At 36.1% G+C, this 23,362-nt stretch overlaps 1 protein-coding gene across 2 annotated transcripts in view; it reads left to right on the top strand.

Moving 5' to 3' along the window:
- EDIL3 (EGF like repeats and discoidin domains 3) overlaps positions 1-23,362 on the top strand; it is a 385,268-nt gene that overhangs the window by 356,392 nt on the left and 5,514 nt on the right. For both annotated transcript variants that reach the window (XM_014857045.3, XM_014857047.3), the window contains one exon: positions 6,008-6,163. In XM_014857045.3, coding sequence (XP_014712531.1) covers positions 6,008-6,163 — 156 coding nt within the window. The remainder of the gene's footprint in view (positions 1-6,007; positions 6,164-23,362) is intronic.

Consider the following 23,362-nt stretch of genomic DNA (forward strand, 5'->3'; position numbering starts at 1 on the left):
TGAACTTATCCTAACTAAATGAGATATGTACTAAATGAAAGGACTGGGATTTTATGACAGTATTAATATAATTAATTAATTGTTAATTGAAGTGTAATTGGTGTATAATATTATATACGTTTCAGATGTACATCATAATTCAACATATGTGTACACTACAAAGTGAGAGCATTAATTTTAATAGAAAAAATTAAGGGTACAGGGAGGAGTATATGTTTTATAGTAAATAAATGATTGTGGTAAATCCTTAAAATGGCTTCTTAGGACAAAAATTCTTAAAAATAGTTTATTCACATAGAGAATTACTAGTGAAATATTAAGTAAAAGAAGAATAAACTAATTGACCTGCGAATATGGACTACAAGTGCAACCAACACTTGGTAACCAATAATATTGTTCAAATGCCAAGTACAACAAATTTGTCTAAAAAAGCCACTTTTAGGGAGGATAAAAAGCACTGATTATATCTGATGGTGAGACAGAGTTATTCTTTTCATCTTTCTTCTCTGTATTTCTCAATTTTTCTTCACAACATGGATTACTTTTATAATGAGAAAGATGATTGAAATAAAAATATTAAATAAAAAATGTTCACCATTACCATGCTATCTCCCATCCTCAGTTAAAATGTGCAGTGGAGGGACTGGCCCAGCGGCATAGTGATTAAGTTCGTATGCTCCACTTTGGTGGCCCAGGATTCACAGGTTTGGGTCCTGGGCATAGACCTACGCACCACTCATCAAACCGTGCTGAGATGACATCCCACATACAAAATAGAGGAGAGTGGCATAGATGTTAGCTCAGCAAGAATCTTTCTCACCAAAAAAATTAAATAAAATATGCGCTTGAACTACTTGCACAATTCTAAATAAACTCTTTTAAAAAGTTAATAGTCATGAGCTGACAGCAATCATGGGGTGCAGTTCAGGGTGACATATGGTATTATTTGTGTTACAATTGCAGGTAATTGTTAAGTATGGAATTATCTGAATTTTGAATCGGGGGTAGATAATGCCCGGATATTTGGAATGTCTATGTTATGCTAGGTGTCCTACAAAACACACTCTGGAATGAGCACCTGGGCTTAGAAAGCTTGTTTATGGCACCATACACGTGTTATACCTGGTTTTACAAGTAAAAGGCAGACTATAAAACAGCAAATTCCCTCTATCCTTTCAAAAGTTATTTTATGGTATTATTTTTGTATTAGTATTCATAGTTTTGAAATTAGTTCTTGAAGAAGCAGTTACTATATTAAAAGTTTTTAAATATTATTGAAAATTAAAACTTCTTTAGTAAAGGGAGGCATGCAATAATGATGCTGAATAAAGAGTGTATTATCAGGCCTCTACAGGATTTTAAGAGTTGTCAACCTATAACCTAGAGCTACTAGATCATATCAGACACAGAGGCTAGATAACGTTTCATAATAAGTTGATCACATGAACTAGCTGCCCTGAAAATATGAACTAAAAGTATATCCAGCATCCGATAACCAGCAATATTGTCAAATGCCAAGTACAATGAATTATGTGCCTTTGTAGACAGGATTATATACAATTGTTTCATGGAATGTTAAGGTAAAAGATTCTTTATTGGAACCAAAATACTGTCTAAATATTTTGCCTATAATTTAATTTTTAAGTACTATATTATGTTAGCTTCAAAGTTATTTCTGTTTAATGAGCTAATTTTACAACGCTCCATGAAGTTGCAAAATACGTAATCCAAAATAACTGATACAGTATAAGGCAAAAACTAGAGTATTTTAGATGCAGCTGAGTGGCATATTTCTGTAATGAATCTCTTTGATCTGTTTGTTCACTTTGCTTGCACACTTATTTATCTGTAGCGCTTTCCATTTTCCTCACCCCTTGAAGAACATCTCCATGATAATCAGCTGACTTTCCTAGTCTGCCCTGTCTCCTTCCAGAGAGCCATCTGTCAGGGTGCTATGCAGATGTCTGAAATGTAGTTTATCTTGACTTGTCTCAAACAAATGCTCTTAAGCTTTTCTACACTATTTTTATAAGTTAGACACTTTAAAATTATTTCTGCTTCACTAAAACATTACAGGATATTTTATTATTATTTATTTATTATTTACTTTATTATTAATTTTAAAAGTTATATTCCTACATAATCGTCATGCAATACTTTTTTCTTATATTTGATTTAAGCCTCTCTCTATATATCCCTCTTTTTTCACTCTTATAATTAAAGGGAAATAAATCACTCACTATAATTTGGAATCTAATTTTCTCTTTTGATATTATTTTAGAACCATTTCTCTATTGTAATATAATCTTAATATTTAAATGGGGATGCACAACATTTCATAAAATTAATTACGTTATTTTTAGTTAACCATTTTACCCATAAATGGAAATTTCAGTTGCTTCAAATTTTCTCTACTTTAAGTAAAGATGAAATGGCTATCTTTGCACACATCCTGGGAAGGTGACCAAAATATACTGAGACTTACAATTTCCTTCTAGGACAATCTTGCCACCCTGTTTCCCTATTTCTGTATTTCTGCTTCTAATAAAGTGTTCTGAGACTGGTATTAGATTCTCCTCCCATATTTATTTATTGTTTTATTCTTATCAAAGTCTTATATACCCCTTACTGTATTTTACATATTGTTTTACACACTCATCTAATCCTCATAAAATCCTTCGGGGACTATTATCCTCAGTTTTCAGATGAGAAACTTGTGATATAGAGGCATAAAGTAGCTTGCCCAAGGCATACAGCTAGTAAAGGCAGAGCCAGTTTGGGAACCCAGACCATCCAGCTCCACCTGAAGGGATTGTCTCTCACCATCGCATTCCTGAAGATCAGAGAGGATTTTTAACTAGTTGCCTTCTCCAGTAAAAATTGGTCGGTACCCCTGTGACGCCGTATTTCCTTGACCAGTAATGTTGTCCCATGTAGACAAACAAGAGAAAGGCAGCTAGCACTTTCTGCTATGATACATTGTGGCATCCTTAGCCATGTGTTGGTTCTTGTCCATACAACATATTTAGGAAATAGTTCCAGCTCAGTCCAGCAAAATGTTTTTTGAGGGACCGTTACAAGTAAGGCACATTTAGTACAGATCCAGACATGAAGTACAGTGTAGTCAGCCAAAAGTCTGCCCATGCGCCAGCTCGGTGCCCTAAATAACCTGCTCTATTTGAGCCAAACCTCGGGAGGTGAGGGTCTAAAACAGCAGAAGGCATTCAGTCCAGCATGTTTGCAGTACGGCTTTAACTCAGAACATCTACAAGTGGGCAGAGCGGTCCTAGGCCAGGAGTCAGCATAGGTTCAGAGGAACCTCTGAGATCTCTGGGATGCTCTTGCCTGCTGAACATGAGGGTGGCACGTCTGTGTGTGGGTCTCAGAGTGAGATCTGCACATGCCCTCTTGCAGCAAGTCCACACTAAGTGTGGGGATGCTGATTATTTTTATACTGAAAGGAGGTTTGCTTAGGCCTGGTATTCTAAGATTAATGTAGCAAATTTTAGGACAAAATCCAGCTTGAAACAGATTGCTGACTATTTAAGTCGAGAAATTGACTTAACTGGAACAAAAAAGAAAAACATTCTAGATCAAAAAAAAAAAAAAAAAGCTGGAGAAGGGGAGCAGTTAGAGTGGGAGAAAAATATATCTGTTAGAAAGAGCCAAGACACACAATTTAAGGAGAAAACATCTCCACCCAGCAGGAAACCCAACTGACTTTAAGAAATAGCACAAGAAAGAGATGCTATAAGACTCCTCATTGCATCGTCTTAGCTAAGGACTTACAGAAATTTAGGGACTGGAGAATCCAGCCCTGGAGGTGTTCATGTTCTTGGTGACAGTTTGAGTCCCTGTGCATTTACAGCCTTTACAGCAACACAGTGACTCAGAGTACTGCAAGTTCTTTTCCTTCTGTTTATTGAGTGTTAGTAACATTAAGAAAACTTTGAAAACCAGCGTCTATGCCTAGATGTCACTACGCAATTAGATTTGGATTTAAAGCAACAACAGCAATCCATGTTTTTCAGCCCAGACAGCTGAAGAACAGAGACGAAATTTATGTCAGAAGACAGGGCTCTCCTAGTATTGTAAAGCCAGGATTGTTTTTGTTTGTTTGTCTTTGAGTTGCTGTAAGTTTATGTGTGTGGTGAAAAACCTTTGAGATTCCTCAGAAATTTCTGAAATCGTCTCAGAGAATGGGAAGAAATCATTGAGTGAGAATCCATATGCGTGGTGGAACTGTGGATCAGAATGACGTGGATTGGCATCTGAGATCCTTTCTCCACTCTTCATTTCTCTTTGGATCACACATCATGTTCTGTTAGGCATCTGTTCCCTCACTCTAAAGTGGAGCTGATACCCTACGATACAGGCTGTTGAGAGGATTAAATGAGGATATGCAAGACAGCGTTTAGCATAGGGTGAGCTATGCAACTGTTTCCTTGCCAGGATATCATAATTTGGTCACCCTGCATTGCTGCTGGACACACAAGATACTTTAGATGATATAATACATGTTTGGAAAATAGCAAAAGCAAAAGTATTTTGTAGTTTTTGATAAACTTTCAAAAATGTTTTACTCAAGTGTTAAAGGTGGTTTTCTGTCTTAATCCATTGTCCAATTTAAGCCTAGTGACTTTAATTAAAGAATGTTCCAAAGAGTGGGCAAAAAGCCCGTGTGAATTTCTTAAGAAATATTCCTAGGCTGTGAAACATTGGAAACTTTTTTCATATCTTTATTGATGATCATCTATGTCGCTAAATGTGGTCCATTCAATACACTCTTCCTATTTCTCGCTTCTCATTCGTGGCCTGTATCTGACCTATAACTGTCTATTTGTGGCTACGTACATCTCACAGGATGGAGAACCTGAAATAGAAACAAAAGAACATAGTGGTTGAAAGCCACCAAGGTCATACATGGGGTCCTGACAGTTAAAGATGATAAGATCAAGGACGTAGCAGGGCACTTAGTCATAGGAAGTAGGAGGAAGGAGATGGCTATTGTAGGAGGAGAAGGAAGCTGTAGATCCAGGAGGAATAATAAAACAAAAGGTAAAAGTCTTATAAGAATTGTTCACAGGGAAAACAAATTTTCCTATAATCTTTTTAAATTAGCGTCATAAGATGTAAGAAAAGATGCATGAACTAGAGAACAAAAAGAAAGAATACTAAACTATTGAATGTTATGTATTCTTTGGTGAAAATCCCCCATGTTTTGCATTTCGATTACATTTTGGTGAATTGAATGCTTACTAAATCACCACAGGTCTTATGCTCTTTAAATATATATTTCGCAGGAAAAAACACATCATGAGCACAGATCCCACAAGTCACAGGTGCATATTTTAATCCTCCTTCACTTTTGAATAATATTTGACTTCCTCCTCATCGTTTTTAGGATTTTAGTTTTCTGAAAGAGGATTTTCGCTAGACAATGATTACTATTACTCAGTTACATGTTACTGAACTGATTCAAATTCATGGAAACAGGGTTGACTTTTTCTTTAATGTTTAATTATGAAACGTCTAATACTATTCTTGTTCTAATACTATTCTTGATGTGTACACAGCTACAATTTCATGTTTATTCTTATTGAATCAAGCAGTAAAGTCAGAAAATTGAATTATAAGCACAAGCTCTTGGGAGAATAATGATCAGTCTCAAGAAGGTCAGCCTGGCCAGCTCTGCACTATCTCAGTTACACAAAACTGCACAGCTGGATGAACCAGTTTAATAGAAAATTGATTGGTCCACTGAAATAACTACTGTTTTACTAGAACATGGTCAAAAAGCTTGTTCAACTTTTAAACTAAGTTTACCCAGTGGCACAATCAAAATTACAAGCCAATCATAGACTCAGTCATCACTTCCAAAATACAAGTAATCAACAGGCTTTTGGCTTTAGCATACATGTTTCTTAATCTCCTAAATTCAAGAGACTTGTAAATTTATAATGGACTCTATTGTGGCTTTTAAATTATATCTTTCCCTTTTTTTTAGGTGGATCTTCTGGTCCCTACCAAAGTGACCGGCATCATTACACAAGGAGCTAAAGATTTTGGTCATGTCCAGTTCGTGGGCTCCTATAAACTCGCTTACAGCGATGATGGAGAACACTGGACTGTATACCAGGATGAAAAGCAAAGAAAAGACAAGGTAAGTCATCCAGTGATTTATAACGCAGAAATGGAGGATCAAACTGTATCCAAGTCTGACTGAATGAACTGCTTAGACATCTGTACTGAAAATAATGGCTACATACACTGGAAAATGTATGTTAAATAAAAAGCTTTAAAGACTAGTCCTGTAAAGGAGCTTATAGTCAGACAACGTAACAGTGCAACCTATAGAAAAACAAATTGCATTACAGATAACATTTTCCATAGTATCGATTACCTAAGATCCGACTAAGTAAGGTTCAGCTTATATTTTATAAACCTAATATATAACCTAATAAAAGAAGCTTGAAGAATTTATCATAAAGTTCATGTAAACGGTTATTGTTTAAACACATGCTGCTATTGTTTTTATTATTAAAATGCATGACTGGTATTGAAAAAACTGATTTTTGGAAAAAAATATTTCAAAGGTTAACTGAAAGATTTTTGAGCATTTTATATTTCCTGGATTGTTTTGACAATTAGAAATTTTAAAAATGGAAAATTTTGACTGTTATAATAGTTTGTCAAAATTAAAATATGGGCTGTTTCTCTGCTCAGTTTCCTTGATTGTGCATTAATTCATAGATTTGTTTAATTTTTTTTGACCTGGATAATCAATTTTAATATTACAATAATAGATATATATTAATGCACCATACAATTCTATACCAGATAATTTCTAATTGTTTTTCTAAAAATTCTTACCATTTTGAACATCTTTTCATAGTCTCTACTGCTCTGAATTTCTGTGGGACCCTGGAGAATGGAAATGCTCAGGGACAATATCAATAACTAATTGGATGAGATGTTAAAATATGACCTGAGTTGGACTAATGAAATGGAAATTAATTCATTGCTTAGAGTCTTTGTGCAAAGAACTCTAGCTTTCTGAATACATCAGTAGAAACAAAATCTCTTAGTTCAAGGATTTGGGGGAAAATATAATACTCTTTCATACATGTTAAGTATTTCTGAGTTAATAAAGGTTTTTTCCATTTTATGTTGCCCTTTTATTCCCTTACTGTTATTGTATTATTAACCAATAGAGAGTTGGGAATCTCTTTCTTTCTTCAAGTGTTCAAGGGAGAGAATTTACAAATTTTCCCAGAAATGCTAAGCCTGGAATAGCTATTTCAGTGAGTCAACAGTCTGAACTCAGTTCACACACAATTTATTTTAGGAGAAACATGTTTCTAGGTTTAGATTATAAAAACTATACCCATTAACCTTTAACATCCCAGAATACACCCATTTAGCATCTCAGGATACATTCATTTAGCATCTCAGAACACACACACACTTTACATTGTAACGTCTTAGAAATCGGTATATCTTACAACGTCACAATTTAATTGGCAGCATGTTATTTTCTGGAAGAACGTAAACTAATAACATGTTTTATAATAAATGGCATCTTAGATTGAATGAATATTGGATATTTTTTTAAATTGTCTTAAAATTTTTTTGAGCTGTGGACAAATATCTGCCATAATTTATTGCAAATAACTATTTCAGCTCCTTTCACCTTAATGTAAATATGTTCTATAAGATGTCTTTTAAGCTTCGTAAATTATACAGCTCATAAAATTAATTTTAAGATAGCTAGGTATTTTCATCTGTTATCCATGTATAATATTCACTAAGAAGCACATCTATAATAGTGAAATTCTTATATAGGTTAATATATGGAAGACGTGTAAAGAAAAATATGGTTAAACCATTGTACTGGTGAATTACTTCTTTGTTTCCATTTACATTAAGCATGTGATTTAGTGATTATAGTTGAATAATTTTAAAAATTGTTTCCCTTAATTAGTAGACCGTATATTTGCATATTAATGCATTTTATTTCATTATCTCAGTCTGAAATGTATGTACAATTTTTGTGTCAAGTTGCCCAAGTTACTTGATAGTGTTGTTCAGGTTTTCTATATCTTTACTGATTTTCTATCGGCTTGTACTATCAATCACAGAGAGCAATGTGGAAATCTCCAACTTGATTGTGGATTTCTCTATTTCTCCTTACAGTTATATTGGTGTTTGCTTGATGTATTTTGAAGTTCTGTTAAAAGCTGGGTGAACAATTAGGAGTGTAATGTCCTCTTGATCAAATGACTGCTTTATCATTAGAAAATGACCTTCATTATCCCTGGTAATAGTTTTTGCTCTGGAATCCTCTTTGCTATATTAATAGAGGTACTCCAGCTTTCTTTTGGTTAGTGCTATACTGGTATATGGTTTTTCCATAATTTTACTTTTAACCTATTTTTTAGGATAGAGTACTCCTGACTGTCTCTGCTTTTTATTCCATCTTTTTTTTTTGTCTGCTTTTTAACTGGATCATTTAGACCATTTATATTTGGTATCAGTATTGATGTAACTGGGTTTTAATCTATCATTTTGCTACTTATTTCCTATTTGTCACATCTTTTCTTTCATTTTTTTGTTTTTCTGCCTTCCATTGGATCAATTGAATTTTTTAATGATTCTATTTTGTTTCCTTTGTTGACCTATTTGCTATAACTTTTTTAAGATTATTTTAGTGATTGCTTGAGAATTTGTAATATACCTTTTAAACTTATCAAGACTACCTTCAAATGATGTAAAGCCCCAAAAACTTACCTCATAAGGACAAGCAAAATATATTATAGCTGTAAATCCGTGTACTTAGGAGCCACGTTTGTTATAACACATGATTCTGAAGTTCTCAAAGTAAGCCTTATCGTAAAGAAATAGGCTTCCCATAGACAAGTTGGAAAATTCTGAGAGCAAATTTACGTGTTCGGTGGAAAGGATGAAAGCCAGAATTCTCAAATGAGGCAGTAAGTCACAGTGTCATCTATCCAATGTAAAAATTTCTGAAAAATTAAACCATTTTAATATTATAAACATGGCAATTGGCTAAACTCAGATAATGAAACTGGTATTTTAAAATTAAATTTAGCCAGTTTGTTTATAATATTATAACTAATTCAGTGTAATGAAAAAAAGCCTTAGATAAATTCACTATTTATTACTGAAGGAAATAACTAATACCAATAAACTGTACATAAGAATGCAGCAATTACTATGATAATAAAGAAATACTTTATGTAAAGAAGGAACTGCAGGACATAAACATCGCTAATCCTACAGAGAAGGGAATTTTATCAAATAAATGAGGAAATGCATTGCATAAGTTCTTTGAAATGTAGACTTTTTATATATATATCAATATATGCCAATCAAAATATATATTTTTGTGTATATATATCCAAATAATTATTGTGCTTTATTGTTATTGTGGCTATTATATTAGATATTTTACCTGTAATTTCAAATATTCTTTATAGATGTGCCCTTCTTTAGAGAGGCCCTGAACAACTTAGCAATTAATTTTTCTGGGGTTAAATAAGCCATCTCCTACTGATTCTTAATATTATTTGCATCTTGTTTTCCATGGTTGCTTTCCATAAGGGAAAAAGCTCTGCAATATTTACAAGTACAAATTCAACTACAAGCTTTCGTCCAAACACATATAATAAATGAATTGAATGTTTCAGGGCAAAATATGCCTGTGAAAAGTTTTATGCACACACATTTCAAAAGGGAATATTTACAAACAAGGTTTTCTAATTCTTTTTCTTGTGCCTTTGTGTTTTTATTGACCACTTGCTCTAGTAGATTTTGGGAGCGTGGGTGTGGAAGTCTGATGTAGATCTGGAAACAAGATTACTTCAGAAAAACAATCTCAAAATAATAACGATTTTATGGGTTGTAAGTGGTATCAATGGTGTAAATGAAATTCTAAAAATGTATGAATGCCCTTTCTGGTTTTTATTAGTCGTAACTGACTAAGCCTCAGGAAAGCAATGCCAAGGAAAATTATATATGTACATAGGAGTGTCTAAATATATGTATGAATGTATATGGATATGCATGTGTGTAAGTGCACACCAAAAGTCAACTGAAGAAAAACAGGTGCCTTGTTCTCTTCACTGAGATGCCAATGTCTCACTGCCCTCCCAAGACTTGTAATTTACGTTAGTATTTTAGTTTTTGACAAAATTACACATTAAATCTTTCACAATTGAGCATGTGATGATACTGTCTCATTACAGTCCCCACATTTTTATTTTTCTCTTTCTAGTCTACAATATTTTCTAACATGTAACTAATTTTTATGTTTCTCTACAACATGGATTCAGATACTTTTTTCATTTGAAAGTCAAATGTTCCTTTGCTCTCATGAAAGTGACATTTGTTTTATACTCTTGGAGCTGTTTTTTACTGCAGTTAACGGGAAAATTGCAACATTTGACAGACACTCTCAGTATTTAATTTTTAAGGTTATAAGCCAAAGTAAAACAATAATAAATTTCAGGAAGAATACTTATATGGAAAAATTAGAAATGAAAATGGATTTTCCCATCCAATATATTAGTCATAATGTCGTGTTTAAATAAACCTGAATCCACACCATGGGGAGCTTTCTTCTTTGGGAAAAAAATAAGCTGGTAATATTCTATTTTGTCTCCCTCCCTGAAATTACCCAGGTTTTTTAAAAGCATGCATGAAAAAAAATTGCAACTTAACTCTGGATTTCTGTAAAAGAAAATCCAAAATCCTGTTTCCAGTAAGATTTGTTGGTCCTTAAGGATGCATGCCACCTACTTGCCAAGAACTATCCTGTAACATCTTGGTGAACTCTCTAATTCATCAGTTACTAAAATTGTCTGACCATGACACCAATGAGGGGAGCTTGGTAAGAAAAACAGATTCCTGGGCCCTGCCTCCAGCTGGGGATGAGCTGGAAATCTAAATGTTTACCTAGGCTCCAGCTAATTTGAATGATAAGCAAGTGTAGGAAAGATGACTCTTATTGACACCAAAACCAAAATAAAATTTTTGAAACAAATCATCATTTTATGTTTTTCTAGGGGGAATGGAACTTATTTTAATTCTTTAGGAAAAATTAGGTTGGCCTCTAATTTGTCAGTGGAAGTCAGGATGAATCAGTCTCTAAAAGTAAGTTTAGATTTTAATAAGTTTGCCAGTTCTCTTATGAACATCAGAAAGTAAACATGTATTCGCTTTAAACAAATTCTAAATTTAAATAATAGATTTAAATAGTTAGGAACACAGATGAGGTGTGAAAGTGTGGAGAAGAATGTAATGCTAACGTTCCTTCCATCACGTGTTCAGTAGGGCGCTATTGTCAATTCTGTGCCAGATGTATGGGGGAAAAATTCTGACTATGACAGTGGCTCAAAAAACTCCCAGTCTGATGAGGAATTCAGGGAAAGTGGAAAAGTGATTCAGTCAGCTTCTTTTGAAGAGTCAAAATATAACCTGCCCAGTGTATTATCTGATAAAACAACTGTAGGAAAGAAGGAGCAGCCAGATTAGGTCTATTTATAAAAGTCCATGACTCTCCAAAAGAGAAAAAAGAGTTTCTGGTCCTTCTGTCCTGTTTTTGTTCTCTCAACATCAGTGTGAAAAAGAGAATCAGCAACATAACAATTCTCACAACAAAGCCTCCATAATCTGTGCTGGAAGATCTATTCTACTTCAACAGTATTACAGATGCCACAGGGCATCCTGTCCTGCCTGCTGTTGCTGGCACTCTCAAGTAGCTGAAATTAAACTTGAATATTTAAAGCCTCGAAAGTCCAGCTCATCAGTGAAGCAGACTAAAAGAGACGTCAGTCCAGGAGTGAGTAGCCATGCTGTTCTTTTGAAATTTGATCTGGGTCGGAAACTTAGAACCTGAGGAATCCCTTAGAAGGTAAATAAATAGACTTCCCAGTGGTGGTCAGCAGGGAGGATGCTGGCAGGGGGGAAGCCAAAGGGGGTCAAGGAGGCTTTCAAGGTGGAGCAGCCACATGTTTCTGAGCAGCAGGATCAAGGACAAATTCTCCAGAATCTTGCATGGAGACCATTAGTCTCAACCACTCAGAGACCTGTGACTGTTTTCAAATCAGGCAGAGAGGGAAAGAAAAGAAGCTGCTTTTCTGAAAGCAATTTCCAAGGATGAACTGACTTTACACAAAAAGCTTAAATTAAAAAATAGCAAGTGAGTTGTGCCCCTACATACTAGAGAGTCGTATGTAGTCACAGTAGTATATTTACTTAGGTATTTGATGAGTGACTTAATTGGAACTAAGTTCAGGAGACAAAGATGTAGTTTCAGCGTTGTCTGAAAATAGGGACAGTGTTATTTAAATAAACACCATCTGGTATCAACTGTTATTTAGAATTTTATCTGCTTTCTTCCTTGTCGTAATTCAATATTATGGGACGTGACGAGAATATGGTTGGTGTGCAGAATACAAAATTGCCTATGTTCACATAAATGTGGGTGACATTGGATTTTCGAACTTAGGACACCACCTAAGAATGTTTCTATTGTGGCAGAATGTAAAGTTCAATGATGAACTCACTCTTTTTAATTTTAAATTATGTTAAATAGCACTGCCCAGGAGTGGATTGAGGAAGATAATCGTTAACGTCATGATTCTACTTTTAATGCAATAAAAACTGATGGATTAAGGGATTAACAGAAAAAGCAGTGCAGTTTTAGGAGCTAACGTGTTCATCAAGACTGAATGAAGGTTGGTAACGTGCAGAGACAAAGTATTTAGTGAAAACATGAATAAAGAAGTTCAGTTTGTCCATAATGTATATATACCAACTACAAAATTTAAGGAAATCCTATAATTCCTTGTGTAGCTTTTATAATTCATTATCCTGCCAAAAATAGAATGGGACCCTTGTAAATTTTCCTAAGGCCTCTGACCAATAAGGCCACATCTCTAGGAAATATCCCCGTATAGAGGAATTGATATATCAAAGTGAAAGTTGTTTGCAGAGCTAGATCTGCCTACTGGATTAGGAAAGGACAACCACTTTGAACAAATTTAAATTCAGAAAACAGTAGATTGTCACCAGTGAGTAGTGTGATAGCTGTTCTTAAGGTGCACGGAAAACAACGTGATGGCACTCACTTGTCAGAACCAGTTGTGAAGTGGGGGCTTGGGATCAGAAACAAGGCAGAGACTGGTTGCTAGTCCAGAAGCAAATAGGCAGGACTGGATCAGCTACAAGGAGGACTGTATCTCCATTTCCATGTTTCACAGGAGCTCCAGGTATTCTGCCTACCCAACCGTGTTTGCTCCTGGACCTAGGGTGAAGAAGGGTTTACGAACTGGAAAGGAAGGGAGGAAGAGGAAATGGGGCTGATGGGATGGAGGTAAGCAGGGAGAGGGTTAGTAACTTAATTACAATTGTAGAATCCAGTAACTAGCTACGTGCTAGAAAGGAAAGACAAGCTAGAGTGACAGACGAGCCACAGGAAGAATCAGAAACTCGATCTTAAGGGGCTCACTAATTGTAAGGTCATTCGGTTTATTTGGAGATGGCAATAGAAAGCTAGCTGTCTTTCTTCTTGATTTTGAAGTTGCAGAGAAAGTTCTTTGTATGTTATTTCACATGCTACCATATTAAAGATAAAGACTAGCAATGTAAAACATACAGTTAATTTTGGCCAATGAAGCCTTTACCTCTCTTAGATGGCATTTGGATTTTTTAATCTTCTTCATTTGAAACAAAAAACAGAAGCAGAGGGCTTGTCTGAGGACACATGATCAGGTAGCAGAAAAAAACAAGAAAACATCTGGCACAAAATCCATAAAACTCACCAGTTTGGGGGTGGGTTGGGGGCAAGGAGGGTGAAAAACATCCCTGTGCTGTGACTCCTCTTTGGTGACAGGTAACATTCCAGCACAGATGCTATGAAACATTATTCTCAATAAGATAGAAGTTTATGGAGAAAGGAGACAACAATGCAGAGAAATGCAATAAAAAGGAATGAATATGTGTTTGTTCTTTGTGTTAATTATCTATGCCCCCAAAACTCAGAACTTCTTTATTTTCAGAAAATTTGATAAACTACCTTATAGTTTTTCTGGTTAACAGATGTTGCTGCATGGCTGAAGAAAATATGTGTGAAAAACACAAGGAATGTGTTACATAACAGTGTTATTCAAATAAAATTGTTCATAAATAAAAAATAAAAGTTTTTATTATTGCATGCTCAAATGTTGGAAAACTTAAAATTTCCTAATTTTTGTCTTCCTAATCCATTATCACTCATCAGAAATTAATAAAAATTTCTGCACAGAAAATTCTGAATATCTCATGTTTATGTTTGACTTCCATATTAGACACAATGGTATAATAACAGTATTCGTCAGTGGAAAACAAGTACTCAATCTCCTATTTAGATCATGCTTGTGTTACTACTCTTGAGGAGCCCTCAAGTGTTAGCTCAACTATGACCCTATGCATTAACTAAAAATGTTAACACATAAAAAAATGTTGATTTGCAGGGGGAGGCAAACTGTCAAATGTGAATTTACTAAAGTTTTGACAAAAGTTAAAAATATATATATTGAATGGTGGAGATGGGTGTTAAAAATTCAAGTATCTTGTTATTCATTAAAAGGCAGTGATGAACCTGATAAAAGCAAGAGAGCTCAGCTGAGAAAAAATTTTTAGTATTTTTGCTAGAAAAATGACAGAGTCCTATTTAATGTGAATCTAATAGTTATCATTCCTACTCTGAAAACGGGTATTTAATCAGCCTGAGTATGACAGAAACCATGTCATTGTTTTGGTTGTTGGAACTGTGCATTGACCATTGGTTACAGTATAGCAAAAAATACGAACCCATTTCATTGCTAAGTAATTACCAAACAACTAATATTTTGACTATTTGATATAGTATATTTTGAAGGTAAAAAATCCTCAAGAACATCAGTTGTCCATGGTACCGTGTCATTTTTGCTATGCACCGTCACACCGTCAGCTGCAATATGTTGAGCAGTTCAAAGTCTCTACTTTGATACTTTCAAAATGACTTAATTAATATTCCAGTTTTGTTCTGCTTTTGCATGGTTTAAATCTGAAAAAGAATAAAAGATACTGTTCCAGTTCCTTGTTTATGGGAAACTACAAAAGGACTTCTGAAGATGCCACACCCTATACAGTGCCCCGTTTGACAGTGCTTATCGTGTAGTCCCTCGTGTCGGGTCTCAGAGGGAAGGTATCAACATGTATGGAACGCCCTTGTGATGCACATCTGCACTAACCCGCTTCAGGCCCTTATTAAAGAGGCAGCACATTTCTCATCATCGTAAAGCTTCTGGCGTAATCTGAGACACAAAACTCATTAAAAGATGGCTTTAAAAAATAAAAGATGAATCCGCTGATTATACCTGCATGAAGGGGCATTCCTCTCGGGTTTTTGAAGTTGTCAACAGATGACCAAACCCCAGAAGACGGATCACAGAAATGTAATTTCCTGCTTTCCTATAACGCTAGAAACATAATTAACTTTGTACAGATAAATGAAATGTTAAATAGTTAATAATAATTAAAAAATGGCATTCCTCACAAATGAGTGGAAATAATGTTACTTTACATAGCAGAATTGCACTTTCATTTCTTTCCTTCTTTTTGGTAGTTCACCAATAACTATAAGTAAGAGCAAAGTTGACTTTTCCCTCTTGTTATCAAATATATTTTAATGATCAGTATACCCTTAACTCATTGAGGCCATAAGACCCAGGGTTCAGCTCAGACCAAAGCAGAGTTCACAACTGCTCAGCTCAGGGCCAGGATTCCCTGCGCTCTTCATTTAGGGTTGCCAGATTTAGCAAATAAAAACTGAAGGACACCATGTTAAATTTGAATTTCAGATAAACAGTGAATAACTTTTTAGTATATCCCAAATCTTCTATCTTGCAACCTTGTCTCTATTAAAGATCTCCCAGATTGTCCAGATGGTCTCCTGGGAATACACAGAAGGAGAGACAATAAAGGAGAATGCCTTCCTTCTGTGCCTAAGCAAACACGCACACGCACGCACACCCACACACCCTGTTTCAGCTTGGAGATTCCACTGTGCCACCTCCCTCCAGGATTATCTTCTCCCACTCCCTGACACTCTTTTCTCCTCAGCACCAGTCTGGCTTAGAAGATGCATGGCCGAATGCTCAAATCACTACTGTGCTCTTACATAGAGCTCTGTACTAGGTCATTTTTGACCAAGACAAGGTGAAACTCTTCAAAGGGACATGGAGTGAAGAAAAGGTTCCTAATGTGAGGCGGGAATTATCAGATACCAGTTTCTCTGCTGCCACATCATTTAAGATATCTGCAATGAAGGAGGAGAGTCAGACTACAGATGGTTCTGATAAAATGCAAAATGCCTGGTGTGATTTAGGAAATTCTGAGAAATGAGCATTGGGCTTCAAAAGAGAGGCATACTGCTCTGTACTTTTATAGAAAAGAGGAAAGGCATTTCTACATTTCTGATGTTGGACTAATAAGAAAAAATTAGATAGCCTTATTCTCTAACTACTCCTGGTAATATCTCCTGGAGATATCTTTGAAAAGCAGATAATTTTCGAGTTGTGTTTTCTCTGTAGGAGTATTTCTTATGGCAGTCAAAATCTTAGTGCTAGAAAGCAGATAGTTTAAAAATATAGCCACGGTTTAGAATGGCATATTTTATGTTTCATAAATCTTTATAGGCAATCCCCCTATGTGATATATTTCCTAGGATATTCTTGTTACTTCAAGAGACTTTCATCATAAAAGAAGTTTAACATGATAGTGTGTCCCACGTACTGAGTTTTAGACTCAGCATCCTAAATGTCAGCGAGTTTGGGAGAAGGAAGATCATAGTTGACAGAGTTAGAATATTTTGCTTTGATTTTTTCGATGGGTCTTTTTCCAGGGCCAAGACCTCGTAACAAAAGTCATATGAATTTTTCAGTGCGGTTCTTCGGGCTCTTTCTGTGAAACTGCCAGATCTCCAGCTACTTGGTGCAGAGGTTATACAAGAAAACCACAGAAGGAACAGAGATGGCTACTCTGACGCCAGTCTCTTTCCCCTCTCAGCTCGCTGAGTTGGATCTTAGCAGTTCCTCAGCTTAACTTGTCTCTCTCACAGTGGACTCGCGAATCAGAGATAGAACCTATGCCAGCTTGCCAGGAATAGAGAGGTGGATGTTACTGGGGAGAGTTGGATCCCTTAACCTCATCCTCTTTGGGTCAGTTGAGCCATCTTATGAGAGGCCAGAAGTTAAAAGTTCTTAAAAATATTCCCAAAGATGTGCCATTTCCTCCTTTTTCCCAACACTCCTGACCCACAGAGTACCAAGAAAGAGTGAATTTTAGAAAGATATCACAGCTCTCTTTCCCAAACAAGGATTAAATATCAGCCAACCAGCTTTCACATCAATTATAGGAAAATGAAGGAGAATGTATGACAATTTGAAAACCAGTAAATGGCCCTTTATTGCCAGAGTAGGAAAAAAAGACAACATATTTGCAACTTTTTGGCCAATTATCAATAGAATCTCCCATTGGTGCATTTTGAAAAATAATGTGTAACAGAAAGAACAATAAAGTGCAAATAATTCTGCAAGAATGCGAAGGGAGCCTCAAATTTGTGGTTTAGCAAAAAATTTCTTGGGATATAATCAGAGATTTATATATACTAGGAGCAGGAAGCAAAGCCAAATCAGTTCAGTGAAACGTAGCATTCCCTGAAGCCAAAGACCTATTTTTTCTACATAATTACAAAAATGAGCAAACTTCAGAGCCACAAAAATCTCCTGAGAGCAACAATGGGAGTGGAAATAATTTTCCTCAAGAATCCATATATTCATTTTGATGGTTTAAAATGATTCGTGCGCTGGTGGAAGAAAGACACGGAACTTGTCCTCATGTTTTTCTTTTCACATCTCCCATCAAACAAAAATGTTCTATAATTGGACCTTTGAAGTAAAATCTTGGGCTAGGCAGTTTGAAAGCCTCATATAATTTCATTGAGGGAGCTTGGGAAGCAGAGAAATCTCTGAAGTAACCAGGGTCCGGATTTTTAAAAGGGCCTATGGAGCAAAACAACATTTTGAAAGGAACACAGAGAAAAATTGGTATCTGATATGAAATATGCTGCAGAATTATTTATATATGTCACCATGCTCTACAGCTTTTGGAAAACCTGACTAGTTTCTCTGGGGATTTCAAATTAATCCCCAGTAGATGTCCAAAGTAACATTCCCCAAAGAATGTGTAAGCCTTTGCAGAAATGATATGAAATAAATACAGAAGAATAAAGAGGTTGAATTGTTTTGTTACTGAAATATGAAACAAAACAAATAACACTAGTTTGATTTATTCATTAAGTTTATGTCTATGAAAATAATGTCATCCAGAAAATAAAAATAAGAAGAGTAAGTAAAATAGAGTAGAACCTAAGAGTCGGGGATTTAGAAAGTGTAGGGCCACAATAAGTAAGTTTCAATAGGTTGTCGTGTCAGGATTTACGAAAAGAATAAGTTCACAATTAATTTTGAAGTCTGAATATCGGTCACAGGCCTGGCACATGATGCTGAGGAAGTTTTGTACACAATCTCTTTTCAGAAAATTAAGGTCCCTTTTCAGACTAATCAGTTTTACAAATATCAAAAAGTCCCCCGTGAAGCCTATAACTCTTCAGTGTCAATTACTTGCTGCAAAGTTTGGGTGGGATTCCCAAATCCACCCTTACTTCTGACACCAATTGCACGTTCAGAGGTTTCTGAAACCACCTCAGGAGGGACTCAGAACTCATGTGAAACTGTTATAGTCACAGTTACGGTTTATGAGAGTGAAAGGATTCAGATAAAAATCAACCAAGAGAACAGGCATATGGAGTGGAGTCCAAGAGAGTTCCAGGCAAGAGCTTTGAGTGCTTCTCTCTCAAGGGAGTCGTGGACAGTGCTAACCTCTCTCAGCAGTGATGTGTGACACTATGCACGAAGTACTGCCAACCAGGGAAGCTCTTCTCAGCCTTGATGTTCTGAGTGTTTATTGAAGCATGGTCACAGACGTGGTTGACCACCTACATGGCTGACCGCCTACATGGCTGACTTTAGTCTCCAGCCCATCCAGTAGTCAAGCTGGCCCAAAGCCCCCACATAAATCACATTGTTAGCATAGACTCTCTGTGTGGCCCAAGGCCCCCACGTAAACAAAGACACTCTTATCATGCAGCACTTTCCCAAAAACGGGTATTATCTCCCAGGAGCTAAGGGCAAAGATCAGACCTCCCTCCAGGGAAGGTTAATCTGTTACTGCACGCTCATATTACACAAAGTTGTATGAACTGTACACTTTTCACTGGAATGACATGTGTCTGCAAACACTATGACTATACTAAATTGGACACATCCTGAACTCTACAGAACTCTGCTGACGCATTGTTTCGGCTGCCTAAGGCCTTACTTCATCTGCACCTTTGAAGGGCGGTAGTTCTACTCAAGATACTTTGGGTTGGAAGACACTGTGGCAGTTCCTTCTGCCAATGAGGGTTTTGCTGCAGCATTTGTTGGGGTGTCCTCATCCCCCGATTCATTCTTCTGTAGACTGATGGTCAATGTAGACTCTTGTTACCACAATCTACTCTCTCCAACAAAGGCCTTGGTTTTTTGTTTCTTTTGGTTTTTTGGGGGTGTACCTCTTAGAATATGATTCTTGGTAGACACTATTTTCCATGGAACATTTTCTAGAATACTGGACTTTACCTGGAAACTGGTTTCTTGTTTCCTTATTATGTCTGAAAGAATGTGCTTATATTTAGACTAATATTGTTACAGAGTTTCATTGGTTTAGTGGAATTGATTGTAGAGAAAAACCATCAAAAATGATATGCCAGTCATTCAATCATGAAATGGTTTCAAGACGCAGGTACGTTTTCCTGGAAAATTGAACTCAGTGAATAACAGCTAGAGTCTATGACAGCTAAAAGAATCACACTTCGGTTTCAAACTTTTTATATCCAATCACTAACAGAAGTTTCACACATACAAAACATCCACTAAGATGTTTTTTAATGGATGTAGATTTATACCACTAAGTAAAAATTTTTAAGGAAACAATTTTCTATACATTTAACGCAATCATTTTTACTTTACTTTTTTGATGGGAAGTTTTAATTTTTGGAATGCTCTAATATATGGCAAAGTAGAATACAAATTAAATTGCAGATTAACCTAAAACATATTGATAATCTTGTCGTAGAATCAGAAACAACTGAAGTCTTTTGTGTGTGTGTGTGAAGAAGATTCGCCCTGAGCTAACATCCTTTGCCAGTCTTCTTCTTTTTTGGCTTGAGGAAGGTTAGCCATGAGCTAACATCTGTGCCAGTCTTCCTCTACTTTGCAGGTGGAACACCTCCACAGCATGGCTGATGAGTGGAGCAAGTCTGCACCTGGGATCCAAACCTGTGAACCCCTGGCCACCAAAACGGAATATGCAGAACTCTAACCACTGGGAAATGGGCTGGCCCCCTACTGAAATCTTTTTTATAAACACTATTCAAATGAATAAGTATTATATTTAAAGTCATTTGTGCATACTAATTCTGTGAATATTTTCATAAGACTTTAAATCACTTAAAGCATTGATTCAAGTTGTAACTCTGAAATTTTGACAGTTGAAAAAGTTTCAAATAATGTTGATACTAAGTATATAAAAACGAGTTTTATGATGCTGAACCAAAAACTAGTAAGTATAGGTCCTTTATGTCACCCACAAAAATAGGATTTTACACTCACATAATATATAAATGATAACTTCGTGAAATAGATACTTACATCCTAATGTCCATGAAAATTCCACTATTTTTTAAATAGATCATAATTTTAACTAGGAATTGCAATTTTTAAAATGTCATGAATTCAATAAATTGAAATGAAATTGGGATAAATGTAAATTTCTACATCCTCTATAAATCCATTTTACAGGTAAATGGGAATATTCTGGCTTAAGAGAAATTTTATGAAAAGGTTGAGTTTATTTGATCATAAATCAATCAACCATGACCCCAAATGTAATATAATAGTTTTAAATCTTAAACTGCATTAATAGAAGTATAACTATATAAGTACATACTATGTCCAAGGAAATACTACACTTTAATAGCGTCACAGTTAAACCAGAGGATATTCAATGGAGTGCAATCAAGATGATCAATTTGAAAATCATCTTACATGAAGAATTTTTTAAGGAACCATGAATGTTTAGCCTAAAACACTGAATTTGAGGGGCCGGCCTGATGGCACAGCAGTTAAGTTCACACGTTCCACTTCTCAGAGGCCCAGGGTTCGCAGGTTGGGATCCAGGGTGTGGACATGGCACCGCTTGGCATGCCAGGCTGTGGTAGGCGTGCTGCGTATAAAGTAGAGGAAGATGGGCACGGATGTTACCTCAGGGCTAAAAAGAGCAGGACTGGCAGTAGTTAGCTCAGGGCTAATCTTCCTCAAATAAATAAATAAATAAATAAAACACTGAGTTTGAGTTTGAAAGGTTTATGTTAGTTATTGTTAAATATGTCAAAAAGAGTTTTTCCTTCAATTTCTAGACTTCTATGCTCGTTGAGAATCAAGCATTAGGATCAATAGATGGAAGTTAGAGTCATATTTCAGCCTAATAATAAGGCAGACATTCAAGGTGTCTAAATACAGACCTGCTTTACCATATCGTAGCTTGCCGTGATTAGGCTGAAAGTTCCATGCCAGAAATGTTAGAGAAGGAAGAATGTGCCCACAGATCTATGTCTTTTCTTCCAAGTCTCAGATTCTTCCATTGTACGGATAGACTTAGATAAAAACAGGGCTTCTCAGGGAACAGAGATGAAAAAGACAATTTCCTAACTACTTTATAAGCACTCAGTAAAGAATTCTTAGCTTTTGCACCCCACAGCCCCCACACACATGCTGCCCCTGGATGGATTTTTATCTTTATCCTTTGTCCCTTAAGGATATCAGATCAGTCTACAGGTATAGTCAATAAAGCCAGTGGTATATTTCTGCGACGCCATTACCAAGGCAAATGCAAACAGCAGAGAAAACTTGAGCAAGCCTTATTCAACCCTTCCACAATATCTGGACTCTCGCATATAGTTCTAGTCCCCACGTACCAGAAGGGAAATAATGAAATCTAGAAGGGGACAACCAAAAGTCACAGGGATGGAGTGATGGTCACCTGAGACCTTGCTAAAATACCGACTCTTGAGCCTTGAAGAGCTCAGGGAGGCTATATAGAAATGCTTAAAACCGCCTGCTGTTTGCATGATATGAACATAAATTCCTAAAGGTTAGAACAATGAGAATCTCTCTAGAACTTTTAATGTGTTAAGTTTAGGACAGCTAAAAAGAAATACATCTTCACAAACCAGAAGACTTGCTAAATAAATAGTATGTGCAAGAAATCCCTAAAGAATTTCTTGGTATTTTTGAAAGGCAGAGTCTTAGTATGTGACTGCTGGGAGAAGCTGAGATTTGCCCCAGCTCTCTGTCTTGGAGGACAGTCTTGCCTTCCTCCATGATCCTTAGCAGCCTCCTATTGATGACGTCTACTCCCGCCCGAATAGACCACCGTCTCTAATGAAGAATGCTGGAAGCAACACTTAATTGCTTTATTTTATCTGATAGTCTTTCTGTGTTGAGACTTGAATCCTCACTCGAATCTGATTTGAATTTTAACTAGTATCACAGGAGAGTTGACCTTAGCAAACAAAATCCAAGATCTCAGCCGCATTGAGGCAGCTGCATTTTTCTCTCTCTTATCTTCTCCTAGGTTGTAATTGTGGAAGCCTCTCCAAAGTACCTTGAGTGCCTTTTTCTTGAGGCCCCATATGTTGGGAAAAGTCTGAGAGATCCCTAAGTATTATTGTGTTTGAGTACATCAGCAAACTTGTCAGCAGCTAATTAGCTGAGCCCGCTCCTGAAACTGAAACGTGCATACTCTTTCTAAAAACTTCCAAAGCAAACTCTCCTTCTCATATATAACATTTCCCCCTCTATGTGAGGCGAAGGTTCTTCATCAATCTCTTCAGACTTTGATTTCAATCGAGGTGCTCATGTCTCTAAAGTGTGTGTGTGACAGCACTTTTCTGGAATTTTTACACACTTTACAAAGCTAATGAAAAATATTGAGTTTGCATTCCTTTGCCAGGTAAAACATTGAAATAGCATTTTTAAGCAAGGTCTTCCTAGTGCTGGAGACGAGAAAACAGCACATGGGCCACATGTTTGCACAGCAAGTACAAGATGCCATGTTAGAATTTGCAAGTGTGTGCTTTGTGTTCTCTGCTGTG

The sequence above is a fragment of the Equus asinus genome, chromosome 9 (assembly GCF_041296235.1).
Source record: "Equus asinus isolate D_3611 breed Donkey chromosome 9, EquAss-T2T_v2, whole genome shotgun sequence".
NCBI lineage: Eukaryota > Metazoa > Chordata > Mammalia > Perissodactyla > Equidae > Equus > Equus asinus.